Source organism: Bos javanicus, chromosome 23 (genome assembly GCF_032452875.1).
Source record: "Bos javanicus breed banteng chromosome 23, ARS-OSU_banteng_1.0, whole genome shotgun sequence".
Lineage (NCBI taxonomy): Eukaryota > Metazoa > Chordata > Mammalia > Artiodactyla > Bovidae > Bos > Bos javanicus.
The window spans coordinates 40,049,988-40,068,125 of NC_083890.1; the positions used below are offsets into that span (position 1 = coordinate 40,049,988).

General features: G+C 43.8%; 1 protein-coding gene across 9 annotated transcripts in view; it reads left to right on the forward strand.

Annotated features, from left to right (window-relative positions):
- Positions 1–18,138, forward strand: part of KIF13A (kinesin family member 13A) — a 202,737-nt gene that overhangs the window by 161,539 nt on the left and 23,060 nt on the right. For 8 of the 9 annotated variants that reach the window (XM_061398778.1, XM_061398770.1, XM_061398771.1 and 5 more), the window contains 9 exons: positions 47–196; positions 2,896–3,057; positions 3,973–4,146; positions 7,401–7,552; positions 9,025–9,157; positions 9,341–9,487; positions 13,533–13,571; positions 15,157–15,256; positions 16,825–16,951. In XM_061398778.1, coding sequence (XP_061254762.1) covers positions 47–196; positions 2,896–3,057; positions 3,973–4,146; positions 7,401–7,552; positions 9,025–9,157; positions 9,341–9,487; positions 13,533–13,571; positions 15,157–15,256; positions 16,825–16,951 — 1,184 coding nt within the window. The remainder of the gene's footprint in view (positions 1–46; positions 197–2,895; positions 3,058–3,972; positions 4,147–7,400; positions 7,553–9,024; positions 9,158–9,340; positions 9,488–13,532; positions 13,572–15,156; positions 15,257–16,824; positions 16,952–18,138) is intronic. The other variant, XM_061398777.1, reaches the window with a different exon arrangement.

Consider the following 18,138-nt stretch of genomic DNA (forward strand, 5'->3'; position numbering starts at 1 on the left):
CTACTCACCCCCTACCCCCAATCCCCCAACCTGTCCTGCCACTCAGGCAAAGCGACTCTGCGGGAAACGAGGTGACCCTTTCTATGAAGCCCAAGAGAATCACAACCTGATTGGCGTGGCGAATGTGTTCCTGGAGTGTCTCTTCTGTGATGTGAAGCTTCAGTATGCAGTTCCTATCATCAGCCAGCAGGGGGAGGTAAGGACAAGCCAGGCTGGGAGAAAATGACCATGGCCCAAGTGTGGGTTTTGTTGTTTTAACTCGATTTAAGTTATGTTCTTGATTTAGATCCAGACACTAGGGTGAAGCCTCAGGATCATGTTCTTTTTTTCCCTACTAATATGAATAGGAACTATCAACATTAGTTCATGGCTTTAAAAGATTATTAGAACATGTTTTTTGTTTGTGGGTCACAGGATTTTCTTTGTTTTAATCAAGTTAGAAATCTTTTGGAAACCAGATTTGGCTCTGTGCCCCTTATTGATTTCTCTTTTAATCTCTTACCTCCATAATACTCTTTAGCTCCTTCCTGGCCCCTAAGTGGTCTTTACAAAATATAAAAGTGAAAGTGAAAGTCGCTTAGTCATGTCCAGCTCTTTGCGACCCCATGGACTGTATAGCCTGCCAGGCTTCTCTGTCCATGGAATTCTCCAGACTAGAATACTGGAGTGGGTAGCCGTTCCCTTCTCCAGGGCATCTTCCCAACCCAGGGACTGAACCCAGGTCTCCTGCGTTGCAGGCAGATTCTTTACCATCTGAGCCACAAGGGAAGCCCTTATAAGATGTAACTTGAGGGGATTATTTTGAAGTCTGAAATATTCAAAGCAAACAAGCTTAACCATCCCATTGTTACCACCTCTTAAAAAAAAATGCCTCTCGTATTTCAGTTATTTCATTATATTGGCCTTATGTCAGCCTGAAACATTTCAGAAAATGTTCAAGTTCAAACATTTTTTTTTTATTACCCAGTTCATCAACGAATGTCTTCATTTTAAATTTAGTAGCATCAATATTTCATGATGCTACTAAATTTAAAAGTAATTTGTTCTTTAATAACATGCAAACTTGAAAATACTAAGTTGTTTTTCATGATTCTTTTTTTTAAGTTACATTTTTATTTTACTTTTAAAATTTATTTTTAATTGGAGGATAATTGTACAATATTGTATTGGTTTCTACCATACATCGACATGAATCAGCTTTAGGTAAACATATGTCCCCTCCCTCTTGAACCTTCCTCTCACCCCATCCCACCCCTCTAAGTTGTCACAGAGCACCAGTTTGAGCTCTTTGCATCATATAGCAAATTCCCACTGACTATGTAGTTTATATATGGTTCATGGTGGTTCTTAGAGCAGGCTGAGGATAGGGCTCCACTCTGCCTGAAATGAACCCAGAAAATAAACCCTAGGTTCCCAGCTGTGATGTGTAAATACATGTCTCATATTCCCACATGTGTAACCCCCCCTGTGAACACTATAGTGTGGGAGACTAGTGAGCTAACTTACTTTTTCCCATGTTAAAAATGGGCACAACTCCAATTTCAAAGAGACCTAGTAGCTGAGTCCCTAGTCAGGGTTACTTAAGCTAGCTAGGGTCCATGGTGGGCTTTGAGTGTTCCATTGATACCCCTAAAATTTTACTAAAAATGTATTAGGTTCTCAAAAAACATTAGGAGTAAAAAGCTTAAGAAGTACCATCTTCTAACTGATTTCTCATATTTCCTTTCTTCCCTTTCTCGTATTCCTTCCTCCACATTTGTCTCACATGTCAAATGCCATCAACTAATTTCTCACAGGGCCTGGGTGCCAGGGCCGGTGGCTCTGCAGAAGGTGCTCTGAACTATCTTTGAGAATGAGCCTCACTGTTTAAGATGACAGCAGCACCCCCAGCGTGTGTGTCCCTTTCACAACTTGTCATTACAGCCTTAAAGTGCGGTATCCAAGATAAACCTGATTGATTACCGCCCTCCAAGTCTGCGAAGGTCGGGGTCATTCCTCCTGTTAATTTCAGTTCTGTGCCACAAGTTACAGGAGAGACGCTGCTAAACTCTCAATGATGCAGAGAACCGCTAAGATATTCTGGAGACCTCAAACCCCACCCACCCACCCCTTTTTTTAGAAAAACCATCTTAAAGGAACTGTTTCCTTATAACTTAGTGGCTTTGTAATTGTCCTCCCTCCTGGAGTAGGTCTCACCCCTGACCCTGCTTCTGGCCACCGTGTGAGGTCTGTTCACATTCTCTGCTCCCAAGAGAATAGAGGCTGTATGAGCCCAGTGGCCTGACTGTTTGGTTTGCTGTTGTAAACGCAGTGCTTAGTCCTTCCCTGGCATCCTAGTCACTTCTCCGTAAATATTTGTCGAGTGGATACATTCATCTTGTGACAACCCACACATATCTCTGTTAGAGCAGTTAATCTATACTGTTGTTCCTGGGTTTTTAATTCGCTGTCTCCTCTTTTGACTGTGAACATCCAGATAGCAGAGCCTGTGTCTTTATCTAGGTGTTCCCCACGATGCCAGGTATTTGATCAGATGAGTATGTGAATGAATATGAGTGATATGAATAAATAATAATATGAATGAATATGAATAAGGGAAATAGATGACACCAAGTAGCATGTGTTGGCTGCCTTTGTGCTGTTCATGAACTGTCCTGTAGAAGAAGGGTAAGAATGAAGATGATTCCAGGAGGCAGATTTCGCTCCAAGTAAAGCCCGGTGATTACAGAGCAGGTGATGGAGTGGACTAGCTCTGGAAGTTTCCTGTTGCTGGAGGTGGCCTGGTAGTCCCAGTGGAGCTGCTCACTTGGGTTATGGTTGCACGCTTTCCGTCTCAGGTTGGTTTTGTCCACAGGCTGCCTTTTAACCCCACGGTGCTCTGGCTCCTTGGCCCAGGTTGCAGGGCGTCTCCACGTGGAAGTGATGCGAGTGACAGGCGCTGTCCCGGAACGCATGGCGGAGGACGACTCCTCGGAGAACTCCAGTGAAAGCGGGAGTCTTGAAGTCGTAGACAGCACCGGGGAAATCATTCACCGAGTCAAGAAGCTGACATGCCGGGTGAGAGGGCGGGGCTGCGGAGGCTCGGATGAGTGACCTTTTCCATTCAAAACAATTTGATGGAACATCTTGGGCATTTTTCATATAACGTGAGTGAGTGAGTGAGTGAAAATCGCTCGGTCGTGTCCGACTCTTTGCGACCCATGGACTATACAGCCCATGGCATTCTCTAGGCCAGAATCCTGGAATGGGTAGCCTTTCCCTTCTTCAGGGGATCTTCCCAACCTAGGAATTGAACCCAGGTCTCCCACATTGCAGGCGGATTCTTTACCAGCTGAGCCACCAGGGAAGCCTGGAAATACTGGAGTGGGTAGCCTATCCCTTCTCCAGCGGATCTTCCTGACCCAGGAATCGAACCGGGGCCTCCTGCATTGCAGGCAGATTCTTTCCCAACTGAGCTATGAGGGAAGCCCCTGCATAAAACATGGCACAAGTTAAACTTTCTGACAGCAAACATGGTGATGGATAGTACTTTTTCCAGAAGTACAGCACACTTTATGATGGCAGTTGTGTGAAGTTTTGAAAGTTTCTATGTATGTGAGCTGCAAGGAGTGTATATTGTTTAGTGAATCATGCTTTTCTAGTAAAGGTTGCAGCTGTATCTGAAACTCGGTCATTAGGAAAGTTTGAGAACAATGTGTGCATTTGTCGCTGTGCTCATATACTGTAGTTACAAAACTGTGGTACAGATTTCATTACAGATGCTCTTGTATGCATGTGTACTCAGTCATGTCCGACTCTTTTCGACCCCATGGACTGTGGCCCATCAGGCTCCTCTGTCCATGGAATCTCCCAGGCAAGAATATTTCAGATGTCAAATGGATGCCTGATTTATTTCATCCCTGTGAAAAGCATGCATAGTTTGTTCTCTTTATGTGAGTTATATTTGTGGTTGGTTTGTTTTTTCCTCTTCAGGTAAAAATTAAAGAAGCAACTGGGCTGCCCTTAAACCTCTCAAATTTCGTCTTCTGTCAATACACGTTCTGGGACCAGTGTGAGCCCACGGTGGCCGCCCCTGTCGTGGATCCTGAGGTGCCTTCCCCACAGTCCAAGGACGCCCAGTACACTGTGACCTTCTCCCACTGTCAGGTACAAATGCCATTCCAAAATGAACTACTTGGGAGGCTGCCGGCCGGGGCCCAGTTCAGAAGTCTACTTGTAACTTAGAGGTTTTCCCCATTATGAAACATAACACGTTTATTAGGCTTTTTAACCTCCAAGTGTACTTTATTTTTTACATACAGTTCCACTACATATATTACAATTATATTCCATGGACAATTTGTAATAGATTCTCGAGATTACTTTTTTTTCAAATTTGTGTCCGTTTTTTCTGGTTCTACACTTAGAAAACACATCCATGTCACCGCTTGTAAAATTTCACATATGTAAAGTCTATTAAGTCATTATTTTTGTGTGTGCCTTTTTTAGTATATTTATTTAATTGAAGAATAATTGCTTTACAGAATTTTGTTGTTTTCTGTCACACCTCAGCATGAATCAGCCATAGGTGTACATGTGTCCCCTCCCTCTTGAACTTCGCTCCCATCTCCCTCCCCATCCCACCCCTCTAGGTTGATACAGAGCTCCTGTTTGAGTACCCTGAGACCTACAGCAATTCCTACTCTCTATTTTACATATGGTAGTGTAAGTTTCCATGTTACTCTACCCATATGTTTCACCCTCTTCTCCCCTCTCCCCGTGTCCATAAGTCTGTTCTCTATGTCTGTTTCTCCATTGCTGCCCTGTAAATAAATTCATCAGTTGTCAAGTCATTATTTTTATGAAAACAAGTAGCCCACTTTTTTTAAGCTGTGTTTACCAAGTCTATTTGTTAATTCTTTATTAATCTTTTGTTGTTGTTTTCTGAATATTCTTTTAAATATTCCTCATATTTCTTTACAGCCAAAAAGTTGCTCCTTTAGAAGGGTGAAACCTGGATTTAAGATACATCCTAGTTAAAAACTGGCTTAATAAGTACTAGTATCAGAGGCCTTGGACTCACTATGTGACCTGGAGTTTTTTTTCACCCCTAAAATGTGCAGTTTGTCCTAATTGGTCATTAAATTTATTTTCATTTTAAAATTCTGGCTCTATCTTCAAATATTCCAATCCCAAAGAAAGGCAAATGCCAAAGAATGTTCAAACTACCACACAATTGCACTCATCTCATATTCTAGCAAAGTAATGCTCAAAATTCTCCAAGCTAGGCTTCAACAGTACCTGAACAGAGAACTTCCAGATGTTCAAGCTGGCTTTAGAAAAGGCAGAGGAGCCAGAGATCAAATTGCCAACATCTACTGGATCATAGAAAAAGCAAGAGAATTCCAGAAAAACATCTGTTTTATTGACTATGCCAAAGCTTTGACTGGGTGGATCACAACAAATTGTGGAAAATTCCTCCAGAGACGGGAATACCAGACCACCTGACCTGCCTCCTGAGAAATCTGTATGCAGGTCAAGAAATAACAGTTAGAACCAGAAATGAAACAACGGACTGGTTCCAAATTGGGAAAGGAGTACCTCAAGGCTGTATATTGTCACCCTGCTTATTTAACTTACATGGAGAGTACATCATGTGAAATGCTGGGCTGGATGAAACACAAGCTAGAATCAAGATTGCCGGGAGAAATACAATAATCTCAGACATGCAAATGACACCACCGTTATGGCAGAAAGCGAAGAGGAACTCCTCTTGAAAGTGAAAGAGGAGAGTGAAAAAGCTGGCTTAAAACTCAACAATCAAAAAACGAAGATCGTGGCATCTGGTCCCATCACTTCATGGCAAATAGATGCGGAAACAATGGAAACAGTGACAGACTTTATTTTCTTGGGCTCCAAAATTACTGCAGATAGTGACTGCAGCCTTGAAATTAAAAGATATTTGCTCCTTGGGAGAAAAGCTGTGACCAACCTAGATAGGATATTAAAAAGCAGAGACATTACTTTGCTGACAAAGGCCCATCTAGTTAAGCTATGGTTTTTCCAGTAGTCATGTATGAATGTGAGAGTTGGACCATAAAGCTGAGTGATGAAAAATTGATACTTTTGAACTGTGGTGTTGGAGAAGACTCTTGAGAGTCCCTTGGACTGTAGGGAGATCAAACCAGTCAATCCTGAAGGAAATCAGTCCTGAATATTCATTGGAAGGACTGAAGCTGAAGCTCTAATACTTTGGCTAACTGATGGGAAGATCTGACTCATTAGAAAAGACCTTGATGCTGGGAAAGATTGAAGGCAGGAGGAGAAGGGGACAACAGAGGATGAGATGGTTGGATGGCATCAGCAACTTGGTGGACATGAGTTTGAGTCAGCTCTGGGAGTTGGTGGACAGGGAAGCCTGGCATGCTGCAGTCCATGGGGTTGCAAAGAGTCATACAAGACTGAGTGACTGAACTGAACTGGTCTCCAAATAAAATAAAAAGTTAGGTAGTATAATGTTAAACCAATTCAGCACAGCACAGCCCTTCCATTTCCTTCCCTTTCCTGCTAATGGGAAGGAAATGAAAGTGGTTCCTTGCCTGCTGCTTTGTTCTGGGTGATTTGCTCTACTGCTCCGTCCATTCAGTGTCTATCTCTTCACTCATCTCTTTGTGAAAAATTGGAGTGGGCGGGGCCTCCCTGGTGGCTCAGTGGTAAAGAACCCACCTGCCAGTGTAGGAGACACGGGTTCAATCCCTGAGCCAGGAAGATCCCACATGCCGAGGAGCAACTAAGCCAGTGCGCCAGAACTACTGAGCCTGTGTTCCGGAATGTGGGAGCCACAACTACAGAAGCTTGTGCACTCTAGAACCTGTGCTCTACAGCAAGAAGAGCCACCACAGTGAGAAGCCCGAGCTCTGACATAAATAAACAAACATTTCTTGAAAAGTTGGAGTGGGAGCGTTTAAGAGCAAGAGTGCAGATTGGTGGAGATAATCATATAAAATTTAATTCTGTTTTTAGTCTCCTAAGCCATAGCAAGGAACAATCATAAATTCCTCTTTTTTTTTGCTGTGCTGATTGGTCTGTTCCAGCTGAAAGTCGGAGTGGTCTGGGGAAAAGAGACCGAACCACAAGGAAGGGAGGATAGGTTCAGCTCTGCAACAGCAAGCCGTGTAATGTGGGGCGGCTACTTTCCTCCGTGTCCTCTTGTATTAAAGAAAAGAACTCAATTCAGTTATCTCGGGTATCCCTTCCCATCTAATATGCTGGTTTCTTTGCCATTTTCTGTCCAGCAGCAGCAGTGATGGGTTTAAGGTTGGGATCAAGCTTACATACTCTAAAGTGAAAGGTAACAAGGAAATTTCACAGATTCCTTTCTGCATAATTCCTGTCCTGTTCCCTTTCCCTACTTATCCCAGGATTACGTGGTCAACGTAACGGAAGAATTCCTGGAGTTCATTTCAGATGGAGCACTGGCCATCGAAGTGTGGGGCCACCGGTGTACCGGGAACGGCAGCTCCATCTGGGAAGTCGATTCCCTTCATGCTAAGACGAGAACGCTGCATGACAGGTGTGTGCTTGGCTGAGGGCTTCAGGCGCGGGGTCAAGGCTTGCGCTTGGACAGCGGTTGAGAATTAGGACTCTGTGAGCCTATTTCCTGCTTTGTGAAATGGGAATAATGAAAGGAACTACCAGGTTTTGGGAAAATTCAACAGGCAAAGGAACATCATTTCAACGAGGCTGAAACATCTGGGTACCTACTTGGGAAAAAACAACCTTGATCTTAATTCACATGATTCCACAAAACTTAATTGGAGATGGAGCACGACTTTAAATGTAAAAGATAAAACTATATAGCTTATAGAAGAAAACAGGAGGGTATCTTCTTTTAAAGTTGATTCTTTGCCTCTCCCATGACCCAGCAATCTTCCTTCTAGGTGTTTACCCAAGAAAAATGAAAATGTAAGTCCATAAGCAGCCTGGTACATAAATGTTTATGGCAGTTCTATTCATAATGTCCCCCAAACTGTAAACAACCCAGATGTCCTTCAGTGTGAGAATGATGAACTGTGTTAGTAGTTGCACAATAGAATATTACTCAACAAAAAAAAGGAAAAGGACTGTGTCCCACTCTTACCCATTTGGACGAATTTCACAAACATTGTACTGAATCAGAGAAGCCAGAGCTAGAGGAGCACACTACTGCATGATTCCATTTATATGAAGTTCTTGAGCAGATAAAACGAATCTGAGGTTATACAGCTACTGCGAATGGTGTGGGAATTGAGTGGGAAGGGGCCTGAGCAAGCCTGCCGTGGTCATGGCCAGACAAAGGGCACAGATGCGTGCATTTGTCACGACTCATCCAGCTCTACACTTAAGAGCTAGACAGTTCACTGTGTCATACCTCAATCAAATAAAAAGAACCTATACCATACGAGGTTGTTCTGAGAGCTAAATAGGAAAATAACCTGTGATACACATAGCTCAGTGCCTTACACATAATAAATGCTCAGTGACTAGGGGCTTCTTCCTATTGCTAATAATGTCTTTGGTTAATAATGTCATGGATGTGACTTTCCTGAGGCTCCGGTGGTTAAGAATCCATCTTCCAGTGCAGAGGATATGGATTCAATCCAGAGTCGGGGAAGTAAGACTCCACCATGTTGAGAGGCGACTAAGCCCATGAGCCACAAGTAGAGACTCTGTGCAACTACTGAGCCCAGGTGCTGCAACTAAGGAGCTTCCCAGGTGGTGCCCTGGTAAAGAATTCAGCTGCCAATGCAGCAGGTGCAGGTTTGATCCCTGGGTCAGGAAGATCCCCTGGAAGAGGAAATGGCAACATACTCCAGTGTTCTTGCCAGGATCATCCCATGGGCAGAGGAGACTGGCAGCCAATACAATCCACGGGGTTGCAAAGAGTTGGACGCGACTGAGCACACACGCATGCTGCAGCTAAGACCCAACAAAGTCAAATAAATAAGAATAAATAAATGTTAAAAGAATAATGACTTGGTTGTTTGCCGGGACGTGTTTCTGCAGGTGGAATGAAGTTACTCGCAGAATAGAGATGTGGATCTCCATCCTGGAGCTGAACGAGCTGGGGGAGTACGCCGCCGTGGAGCTTCACCAGGCCAAGGACGTCAACACAGGCGGCGTCCTTCAGCTCAGACAGGTACTCGGTCTGCCTCAGCTTGCTTCATGCTTTCTCCCTGTCCCCTTCTCACAGTTTCTGGAGCGCTCTAGTTCTTTGCCTGTCTGTTCCCTCATTCTTCCCCCTTTCCTTTATCCTCTTCGCCTGTCCCTCCCGGTTCCCATTCCTGGCACCCATTTCCACATCCCACCCCCGCCTCTGCAGGGTCATTCCCGGAGAGTCCAAGTCACAGTGAAGCCTGTCCAGCATTCCGGGACACTGCCGCTCATGGTTGAAGCCATCTTGTCCATCTCCATCGGCTGCATCACTGCCAGGTCAACCAAGCTCCAGAGAGGGCTGGACAGTTACCAGGTGAGACCAACAGGTTTGAAGCAGAGTTTAACAAAGATTGGTTAATACAGAACTAAGGTAGTCTTCTTTAGGAATATAACCAAGCTCTTTGTATCTGTAACCATGTATCTGTCCCACCCCCACCCCATTCATATGTCCATCCGTTGCCTTTTTACTAGGTTTAAAATACCATATTGGCTTAGTGCTGCGTAGTAATAATTTTATTTATAAAAACACATTGACGCTATTGTGCTTGTTTATTTTAGGCAGGTTTTATTTTACATCAGGCCCAAATTATGTTGGGTATGTGACATTGCTGGCTTTGGCCTGATTCCACTTTTATTAATATAAAATTGCCCCCAGATGCTGTCATAATTAACAAGCTCTCTGAAAGCTTTCCTTTTTTTAAAATTGAAAGTTGTCCTCATGATCGTTTATGTTCATTAAATCTCCTTTTGCTAAATCTTGTTTTTTTTTTTTTTTTTAATTAAAAGGTGGAACCATCTAAGAGTTCATCACATTTGCCAATCACAATAAACTTTGAGATCAGGGACTTGTCCCCAGGGGCCTGAAAGAACTCACGTGCTTCACTGAGTCCCTGGCTTGCTATCAATTATAATTAGAGAAAAGCTTCCCCGATGGCTCAGTGGTAAAGAATCCACCTGCCAATGCAGAAGACCCGGGTTCCATCCCTGGTTGGGGAAGATCCCCTGGAGAAGGAAATGGCAATCCACTCCAGTATTCTTGCCTAGAGAATTCCATGGACAGAGGAGCCTGGCAGGCTGCAGTCCATGGGGTCGTAAAGTCAGACACGACTTAGCAACTCAACAACAGCAACTTAGAGACTTGGAAGAATCAGATCGTTGAATCCTGGTTCCCTCACTGCCACAGGTGAAGGCAACATGCTCCGTGTCATGATGGGGAGAAAAAGTTTCTCTATAGAGTCTGGGCAGAAGCCCAGACTATCCTGAGAATGATTCATCTTCCCGAAGTTTCCTTTTGGCTTCTTCCTGAAAGCTAAAAAGGACACTGACTTGGACTGTTCGGCCAAAAGGAAGGCACAACTTTGTGAGTTGTGAGTTTCACCCCAGGCCAAAACTGCCTCAGACTCAAAGCCTGGGAAGAGTGTAAATGGAGCTGTGAGGCTGGAGTCTATTGTTTCTGGGAGGCTTCTCCACCAGACTTTTCCCTGTGTGTGGAGTAGATGTTATTAATAGGCTCTCCCTCGCTTGGCCATTAACTTTGAGGGCAGCTACAGGGCCTGGTAGAAAGAGCTCAGACTTGGAGTGAGGATACCTAGTTTTGTTTGATTTAACTGAGTCATTTAAACTTTGAGTTCTGGGACTTCCCTGGTGGTTGACTGGTTAAGAATCTGCCTTACAACGCAGGGGACATGGGTTTTGGTCCCTGGTCGGTGAACCAAGATCCCACATGCCTTCGTTCTGCAACGGAAGATCCCATATGATGCAACCAAGATCCCACGTGCTACAACTAAGACCCAATGCAGCCGAATAGATAAATATTAAAAATATATATATATATATATATTTTTTGAGTTCCCTTTTCTTTTCCTCCAAAACTATGATAATTCTCTGAGGTCCCTTTCTGCCATAAGATTTTGTGGCTTAATGAATCTCTGATCTTAGATAAAACCTTGAATCTGTGTGTCCTGAACCATGACTACAGACATGGATCATTAACTGATGGATATCGTTAACTGATTGATTATTCTCATTTGAGGAACGCTGTGAAAGTGAAAGTCGGCTCAGTCGTGTCTGACTATTTGCGACCCCATGGACTGTACAGTCCATGAAATTCTCCAGGCCAGAATACTGGAGTGGGTAGCCTTTCCCTTCTCCAGGGGATCTTCCCAACCCAGGGATCAAACCCAGGTCTCCCGAATTGCAGGCGGATTCTTTACTAGCTGAGCCACAAGGGGAGCCCAAAGGGACACTATAAGGGTTGATTATTTGCACTTTTTAGAGCAGCTATACCCCTTGAGTTAAAACCTCAAAGAATATAGTACCTGCCATGCAAATTTAAGCCGTGACAGTTTTAGAGCTTTTGTTTTTCTTTGCACCATGCTTCAGGTCGTGTCCAGTACTGTTTTTGTTGGTGGAATAAGAGATTAGAATTATTTTGATGTGATAGCTGGAGCCAGTCCAGAAAAAGCTGATTTCACAATAGTTCTACATCATGAAAGCTCAAGCTGGTTTTCAGCGAATAAAAGTATCTCCTTGGTCTAAGAAATAATGATAAATTAGGGCTGTTTGTACTTTATTCATTAGTATGGGGAATTAATTCGAGGAAAGTTATTTCAGTATTGCGCTTGCATTTAGTAAGTTAGTTATCCAAATGAAAATGATGGTTACTAAACTAAAGCTGAAGTTTATTTTAAAGTCTACACAGAGAATAATTTTAACAGTATTTTTTAAAGCACTTTTGAAAAGCAGTATATTTTGAAGTATACTTCAATATGAAAACAGTGTAATCATATTTTTTAAAGTGCTTGGAAAAAATAGTCTTTTATATGACCAGGCCACTCCACTTCCTTTTTAACATTAACCCTCTAATAACCCCAGAAAAATGAAAGAAGGATGTTTCATTTTAAGTAGAACCTGCTTCCATAGAGATGGATATTCTCTACAAATGGGGATTTCTTTATTTTTGTTTCTTTCTCTATTTTTTGGCCTCGTAGCTTCTGGGATGTTAGTTCCCTGACCCAAGATCAAACCCAGGCCCTCAGCAGTGAGAGCCCAAGAGTCCCAACCACTGAACCACCAGCGAATTCCTTTTCTCTCCTTATTCTTGTTTGTAAGGAAAATCGTCTCAACTAAAACCCTTTTATTTTCAACACAGTCATTTTGTTTGGCAAATGTTTTTGCCAAAAATGCTCATTTTATGTAGTTATTGTAAAGTGTTGTCATGGGTCTAGACAGTTTTGGTTTTTCTCACCTGACTGATACATGAATACTGGTCTGTCCTACAGTGGTGGATGATAGAGCTGTGTATCCAAAATCGTGGGCTGTGCTCTTACCATGAGTGAGTAACAGTTGCTCACTCCTGTCCAACTCTTTGCGACCCCGTGGACTGTAGCCTGCCAGGCTCCTCTGTCCATGGAATTCTCCAGACAAGAACACTGGAGTGGGTTGCCATTTCCTTCTCCAGGGGATCTTCCCCACCTGGGATCCAACCTGGGTCTCCTGCATTGCAGGCAGATTCTTTATACCATCTGAGCCACCAGGGTAGCCCCACGTAGTCATAAACTCTTACTGTAGCAGTTTAGTATACAGAATCTCTCCAGTCTTCCCTTGGTATCCAGGGGCATTGATTCCAGAACCCTGCTTTGGATATGAGAGTCCGAGAATGCTCAAGTCTCTTACATAAAATGGCCCAGTACACTCCGCCCTCTGTATGAAGAAGCTTCTGTGGTTGGTTGAATCTACAGATGGGGGACTTGTGGATACAGAGCACTGACTGTGCGTGGAGTCTTAGCTTCCCAGTGGTTTTTCCCCTGGGATCATGTCACAGTAACTGAGGTGTGGTGCCAGGTCAAGGGCACAGACCTGGCCTCAATCCTGACCCCTGCCACTCTCCGTGTGAGCCTTGGGTTCAATCATTTCATCCTTCAGGCCTCAGCTGCCTCACAGCTAAAACCAAGAGACTGAGCAAGAAACTCTCCAAAGTCCTTTCTAACTTTGCCCACTCTAAATCTCAATTGACAGCTCACCCAGAAACTAATAGCAACTTTGCATAACAGTGGGGTAAGTCTTGACCCAGTGGGGTTGGTTCCTCTCCCCAGCTAAGAAAATCTAAGACAGTTCCTATTTTTAAATGACTGCTTTCTCGATGAAAGAAAAAAAAGTAAAATCTTAAATTCCCTAAGTTAACTATAGGCAAGTGAATGAAATCCAGTTTTTGAGATTCAGTTCAATGTTTATTATGCCGATGCTGTTTGTGTGTGCTGTCCTTTGTAATGTGTGTGTTAACCTTAGAGACCTGTTTTCCTTGTGTGCTGTTTGAGAACCAAAATGCATGTCCTTTGTGTTTATTTTTTTCCTACCAGAGAGATGATGAGGATGGTGATGATATGGATAGTTATCAGGTATTACTGTTGCTGTCAATCCTGTGGCATGGGGCACAGCTGCTGCTAATTGCCAGCATCCGCAAAGCCGAGGGCAGGGAGGAGGAAGGGCCGTAGAGCAAGAATATGCCGTTTTCACTCGCTTTTGATTTGCTTTCAGCGTAATCAGGGACACAGTCCTGTTTCTACAGATTTCCCCATCAGTTCAAAATGTATCTGCAGATAGTTCATTTTGCCATGCCATCTCGAACTGCTAGCTTGTAAAGCCTTTCTAAACAAGACCACAATCTCTGTATTAAATTGATCTTAAGAACTGTAGTTATCCATCCATAATCTTTAAATAGACCTGTGTTTCCTATGTGAACCTGCAGTTAGCACCTTACATCCGAGCGAGTTACATTGTTCTAACATGCGATTTGATTTTTAAAGATTTTTGCCAGACAGAAAAACTGGAGACATTTTAAGCACATGGTTTTGTTTAGCCAGTTTTCTTCTTTCTGTAAAGCCAAACTTAGTTATTCATAACCTGGAGAACTTACCTCTCAGCCTTAAATCTTTCTGGAAATCTAGAGGAAAAAGTGCACAGGTGAAGTAGCACTGACCATCCTGCAGTCAGTGGAATGTGGGATTACAGTAATGGTCAAGGTGACGAACCAAGATGAAGCTTTCTGGGTTGGTTCCCAGTCTCTGTACTGATTCTCTACATAAATGTCAAGAGCATGTTTTCTGGTGTGCCTTCCTCTAAGTAAAGTGTGGATCCGTCATAGGGGACACCTCAGAAGTCCTCAGGTGTCTGCTCTTAATGGACCATCTTATGGGTTAGACTGGAATTAGGCAGTCAAAGCCTTCTGAATAGGGTTGGTAGGTGTCTTTCCTGCCTCGTAGCTTTACTGAGAAAGAAAACAAACAAGTAAAAACAAATCTTAGGGTAAATACCAGTCTCCCCTTGAATCTAGCAACGCCATTAACTAACGTCCCGTGGCTGGCTGTGCACTTCCTGCCCCGTGGTTCACAGTCAGGTCCAGCATCCGCTTCCGGGATTTCTCAGCATGGCTGACTGCATGTTGGCTTTTTGCATGGGGCGTTTTTGGTTAGCCTCATGGTAGCAGGTAGAGGTAAGATCTTTGCAGCAAGTGCGAGAGGTTCTCCGCTGATCTATTCTCTGCCTTTCAGAAAATACATGTTACCCAAGCCATTGAGCTATGAATGGTGAAAATGTGATTCTCCATTTGCTGTTTTGAAACTTGGGGTCTGTTTCTGGTGCCCTTCCTCTTAGAATCACAAACCTCTTCAAACAAACAGCTACAACTTAAATACATAGATGCACATATTGTATAACAGCTGGTATAGTTGGAGCTTCTCTTGCTTTTAAGTATAATTATCCTTTCAGAAGTCCAGGGGCTCTGATTTTCTGAAAATCAGGATCGTCAATCAGCATGCAGGGTTCCTAAGGCTTCTGTGCTTTCTTGCATATTAATCACACGGCAACATTTAATGGCCTTTCCTAATGAAAAGATTCCTAATCAATTGAAACACCTTTTGTTAAAAAAAAAAAAAGAGTTATCTGTGCACTTTACAGGAAAATGTTTTCCCTTCCTGATGCCAGGAAGAAGACTTAAACTGCGTGAGAGAGAGGTGGTCGGATGCCCTCATTAAACGGCGAGAATACCTAGACGAACAGATTAAAAAAGTCAGCAACAAAAAAGGTACATGAGATGTAACTCTTGGCTGGGAGTTGCCTTTCCATTGGATAGTGGGGGTAGGCTGTTTTCCTCCCTTAGCTACACAACAGTATCTCAGGTTTTTGACCCTGTTACAATTATAGATATTAGTGAATTGTTGTTGTGCAAGGTTGGTTTAAACAGGCCTTAAATTTGAAAGTAGTAAGTTTCATTACTTGAGTGGACTATGACATTAAATGTTAAATTCAGTTTTCATTTTGATGAATGCAAATGCCATCAATATCAACATGTCCATATGAGGTATTCCAGGCCCAGATCCTAGAACTGCAGTGAAAGGGTCACTTTTGAACCCACGACACGTGGCAGGTGGGCCTTGGCTACCACTGGTTGGAAACCATGTGCTCAGCTTGTTGAGGGTAGCCAGAAGTCAGCTCTGCAGCTCTGCTTACCACTACCCAACCTCCAGGATTCCATTTGCTTCCAACGGCAACAGCCATTCGGATTCTAGAGCAGAAATGTGCTCTTAAAACGCCAGTTTCTCATCCAGATTGTGTGCTTCACTCAGTGTGGTTGATTCTCCACCAAAGGACATGTCCTTGAATGTGAGTCCACTTCACACAGAAGGCAGCGAAAATCCTCTCTCCGTAAAACAGCTTGGTGTCAGTTTTTGTATGTGCTCAGCCTGCTAATGAAAGCCCACTTTGGATTTCCCTGGTGGTCCAGTGGTTAAGAGTCTGCCTACCAATGCAGGGGATACCAGTTCAGTCCCTGGCCTGGGAAGATCCCACATACCATGGAGCAGCTAAGCCTGTGCACCACAGCTACTGAGTCTGTGCCCTAAAGCCCAGGAGCTGCAAGGACTGAAACCCGAGCTCCCTAGAGCGCATGCTCCGCACCAAGAGAAGCCACTGCATGAGAAGCCTGCGCACTGCAACTAGAGAAAGCCCGAGCACAGCAATGAAGGCGCATCACAGCCAAATACAGATAAATTAATTTTTTCAAAAAATGATAAAGTGCTGGGAGTTAGAACTTCAACATATCTTTAAAAAACAAACTCACTCCAGAGTTAAATTAGGCTAAGAGGATTGCAAAATAGATCAAATAAAATCCCTTGCATTACAAGTCTGAAGGAGAATAAGTTCATTTTGCAGAGTGCAAGAGACCATGTTTAATCCTCTGTAAAATGACGTGTGGTTTCGTAAAGCAGTGCCCTCTCCATTATTGCACTGGATCCTTCTGACAGGTGCATGATATCTACATGACTTGTAGGATCCCTATTTGACAAAGTAGGAAATGAAGACCCATCTGTGGAATAACTTTCCCAAATGACAGAACTCTTAAAAAAACCCGAGTCTTCTCATTCCTGTTCCACTGCTCTTTCCATTCTTCCTAGCTTAGGCTCTGCTAGTCCGGTGTTCTAGCCCCCATGAGCTGCTCAGGCTTAAACTTCAGAGCCTCAAATCCTTTTTTTTTGTGGGGGAGGACGTCACGGATGGTTAAGCCACTCCTGGATACCACCTAGTGCAAACTGATTTAAATTTAGAAATCGTCTCTCCTCCCCCTTGGTGCTCATGCCCCTGTTTTGCCCGCAGAGAAGACGGAGGATGACGTGGAGCGGGAAGCCCGGCTGGTGGAGCAGTGGGTGGGGCTGACGGAGGAGAGGAACGCCGTGCTGGTGCCTGCGCCGGGCAGCGGGATCCCCGGGGCGCCTGCCGACTGGTGAGACCCCTCTCCTGTGGTGGCCTGGGGCGGGTCAGGCGAGTGACCTGCTGAGATTGTCACAGAAAATGTTAAGTACTACAAGCTGCCCAGGGAAGGGCCGCCCAGCCCCAGTGCTCCCATCCCTCTTGTCCTTGCCTGCTGCAACCACTGTCCTCTCTCAGGAAGCCAGAGATCAGTTATCACTGGCCAGGAATCAGATACCACGCTCCTCGGTTCCCCGGAATGAGCACCTCGGACACAACTTCCTGATCTCCAGAAATTCTCATTGTTGTTCAGTCGCTCAGTCATGTCCGACTCTTTGTGACCCTATAGACTGCAGCACACCAGGCTTCCCTGTCCTTCACCATCTCCTGGAGCTTGCTCAAACTCATGTCCATTGAGTCGGTGATGCTATCCAATCTCAGCCTCTGTCATCCCCTTCTCCTCCTCCTTCAATCTTTCCCAGCAGCAGGGTCTTTTCCAATGAGTCAGTTCTTCACATTAGGTGGCCAAAGTATTGGAGCTTCAGCTTAAGCATCAGTCTTTCCAATGAATATTCAGGACTGATTTCCTTTAGAATAGACTGGTTGGATCTCCTTGTAGTCCAAGGGACTCTCAAGAGTCTTCTCCAACACCACAGTTCAAAAGCATCAATTCTTCGGCGCTCAGCCTTCTTTATGGTCCAGCTCTCATATCCGTACATGATTACTAGAACAACCATAGCTTTGATTAGATGGCCTTTGTCAACAAAGTAGTGTCTGTGCTTTTTAATACACTGTCTAGGTTTGTCTTAGCTTTTCTTCCAAGGAGCAAGTGCCTTGTAATTTCATGACTGCAGTCAAGAAATTCTCATATCTTGACTTAAAAGAAGGGTGCTTCTTGAGCATACTTGAAAAGGGCAGAAATGTCTTCTTTTTTGTCTTCATGCCTATTTAGTTTGGTCACTAGCATAGAGTCAACACTTAAGCACTGATTTTCTATCAGTCCTGATGCTCAAAAGAAGCTAGGCAAATCAATCCAGCTTTCTGTACCACCTCCAAAATAGTGACTTCTCTTCTTCCCATCACTAGAATTATTCTCAGAAAGACAAAATAATCTTTGTTTCAATTAATTACATGTAATTCATATAACTGGTAGTTCTCTATAGAAATCACACAAATCCCATGATTTGTGTTAAATAAGGATGATAAGAATTGTGAGAAGGT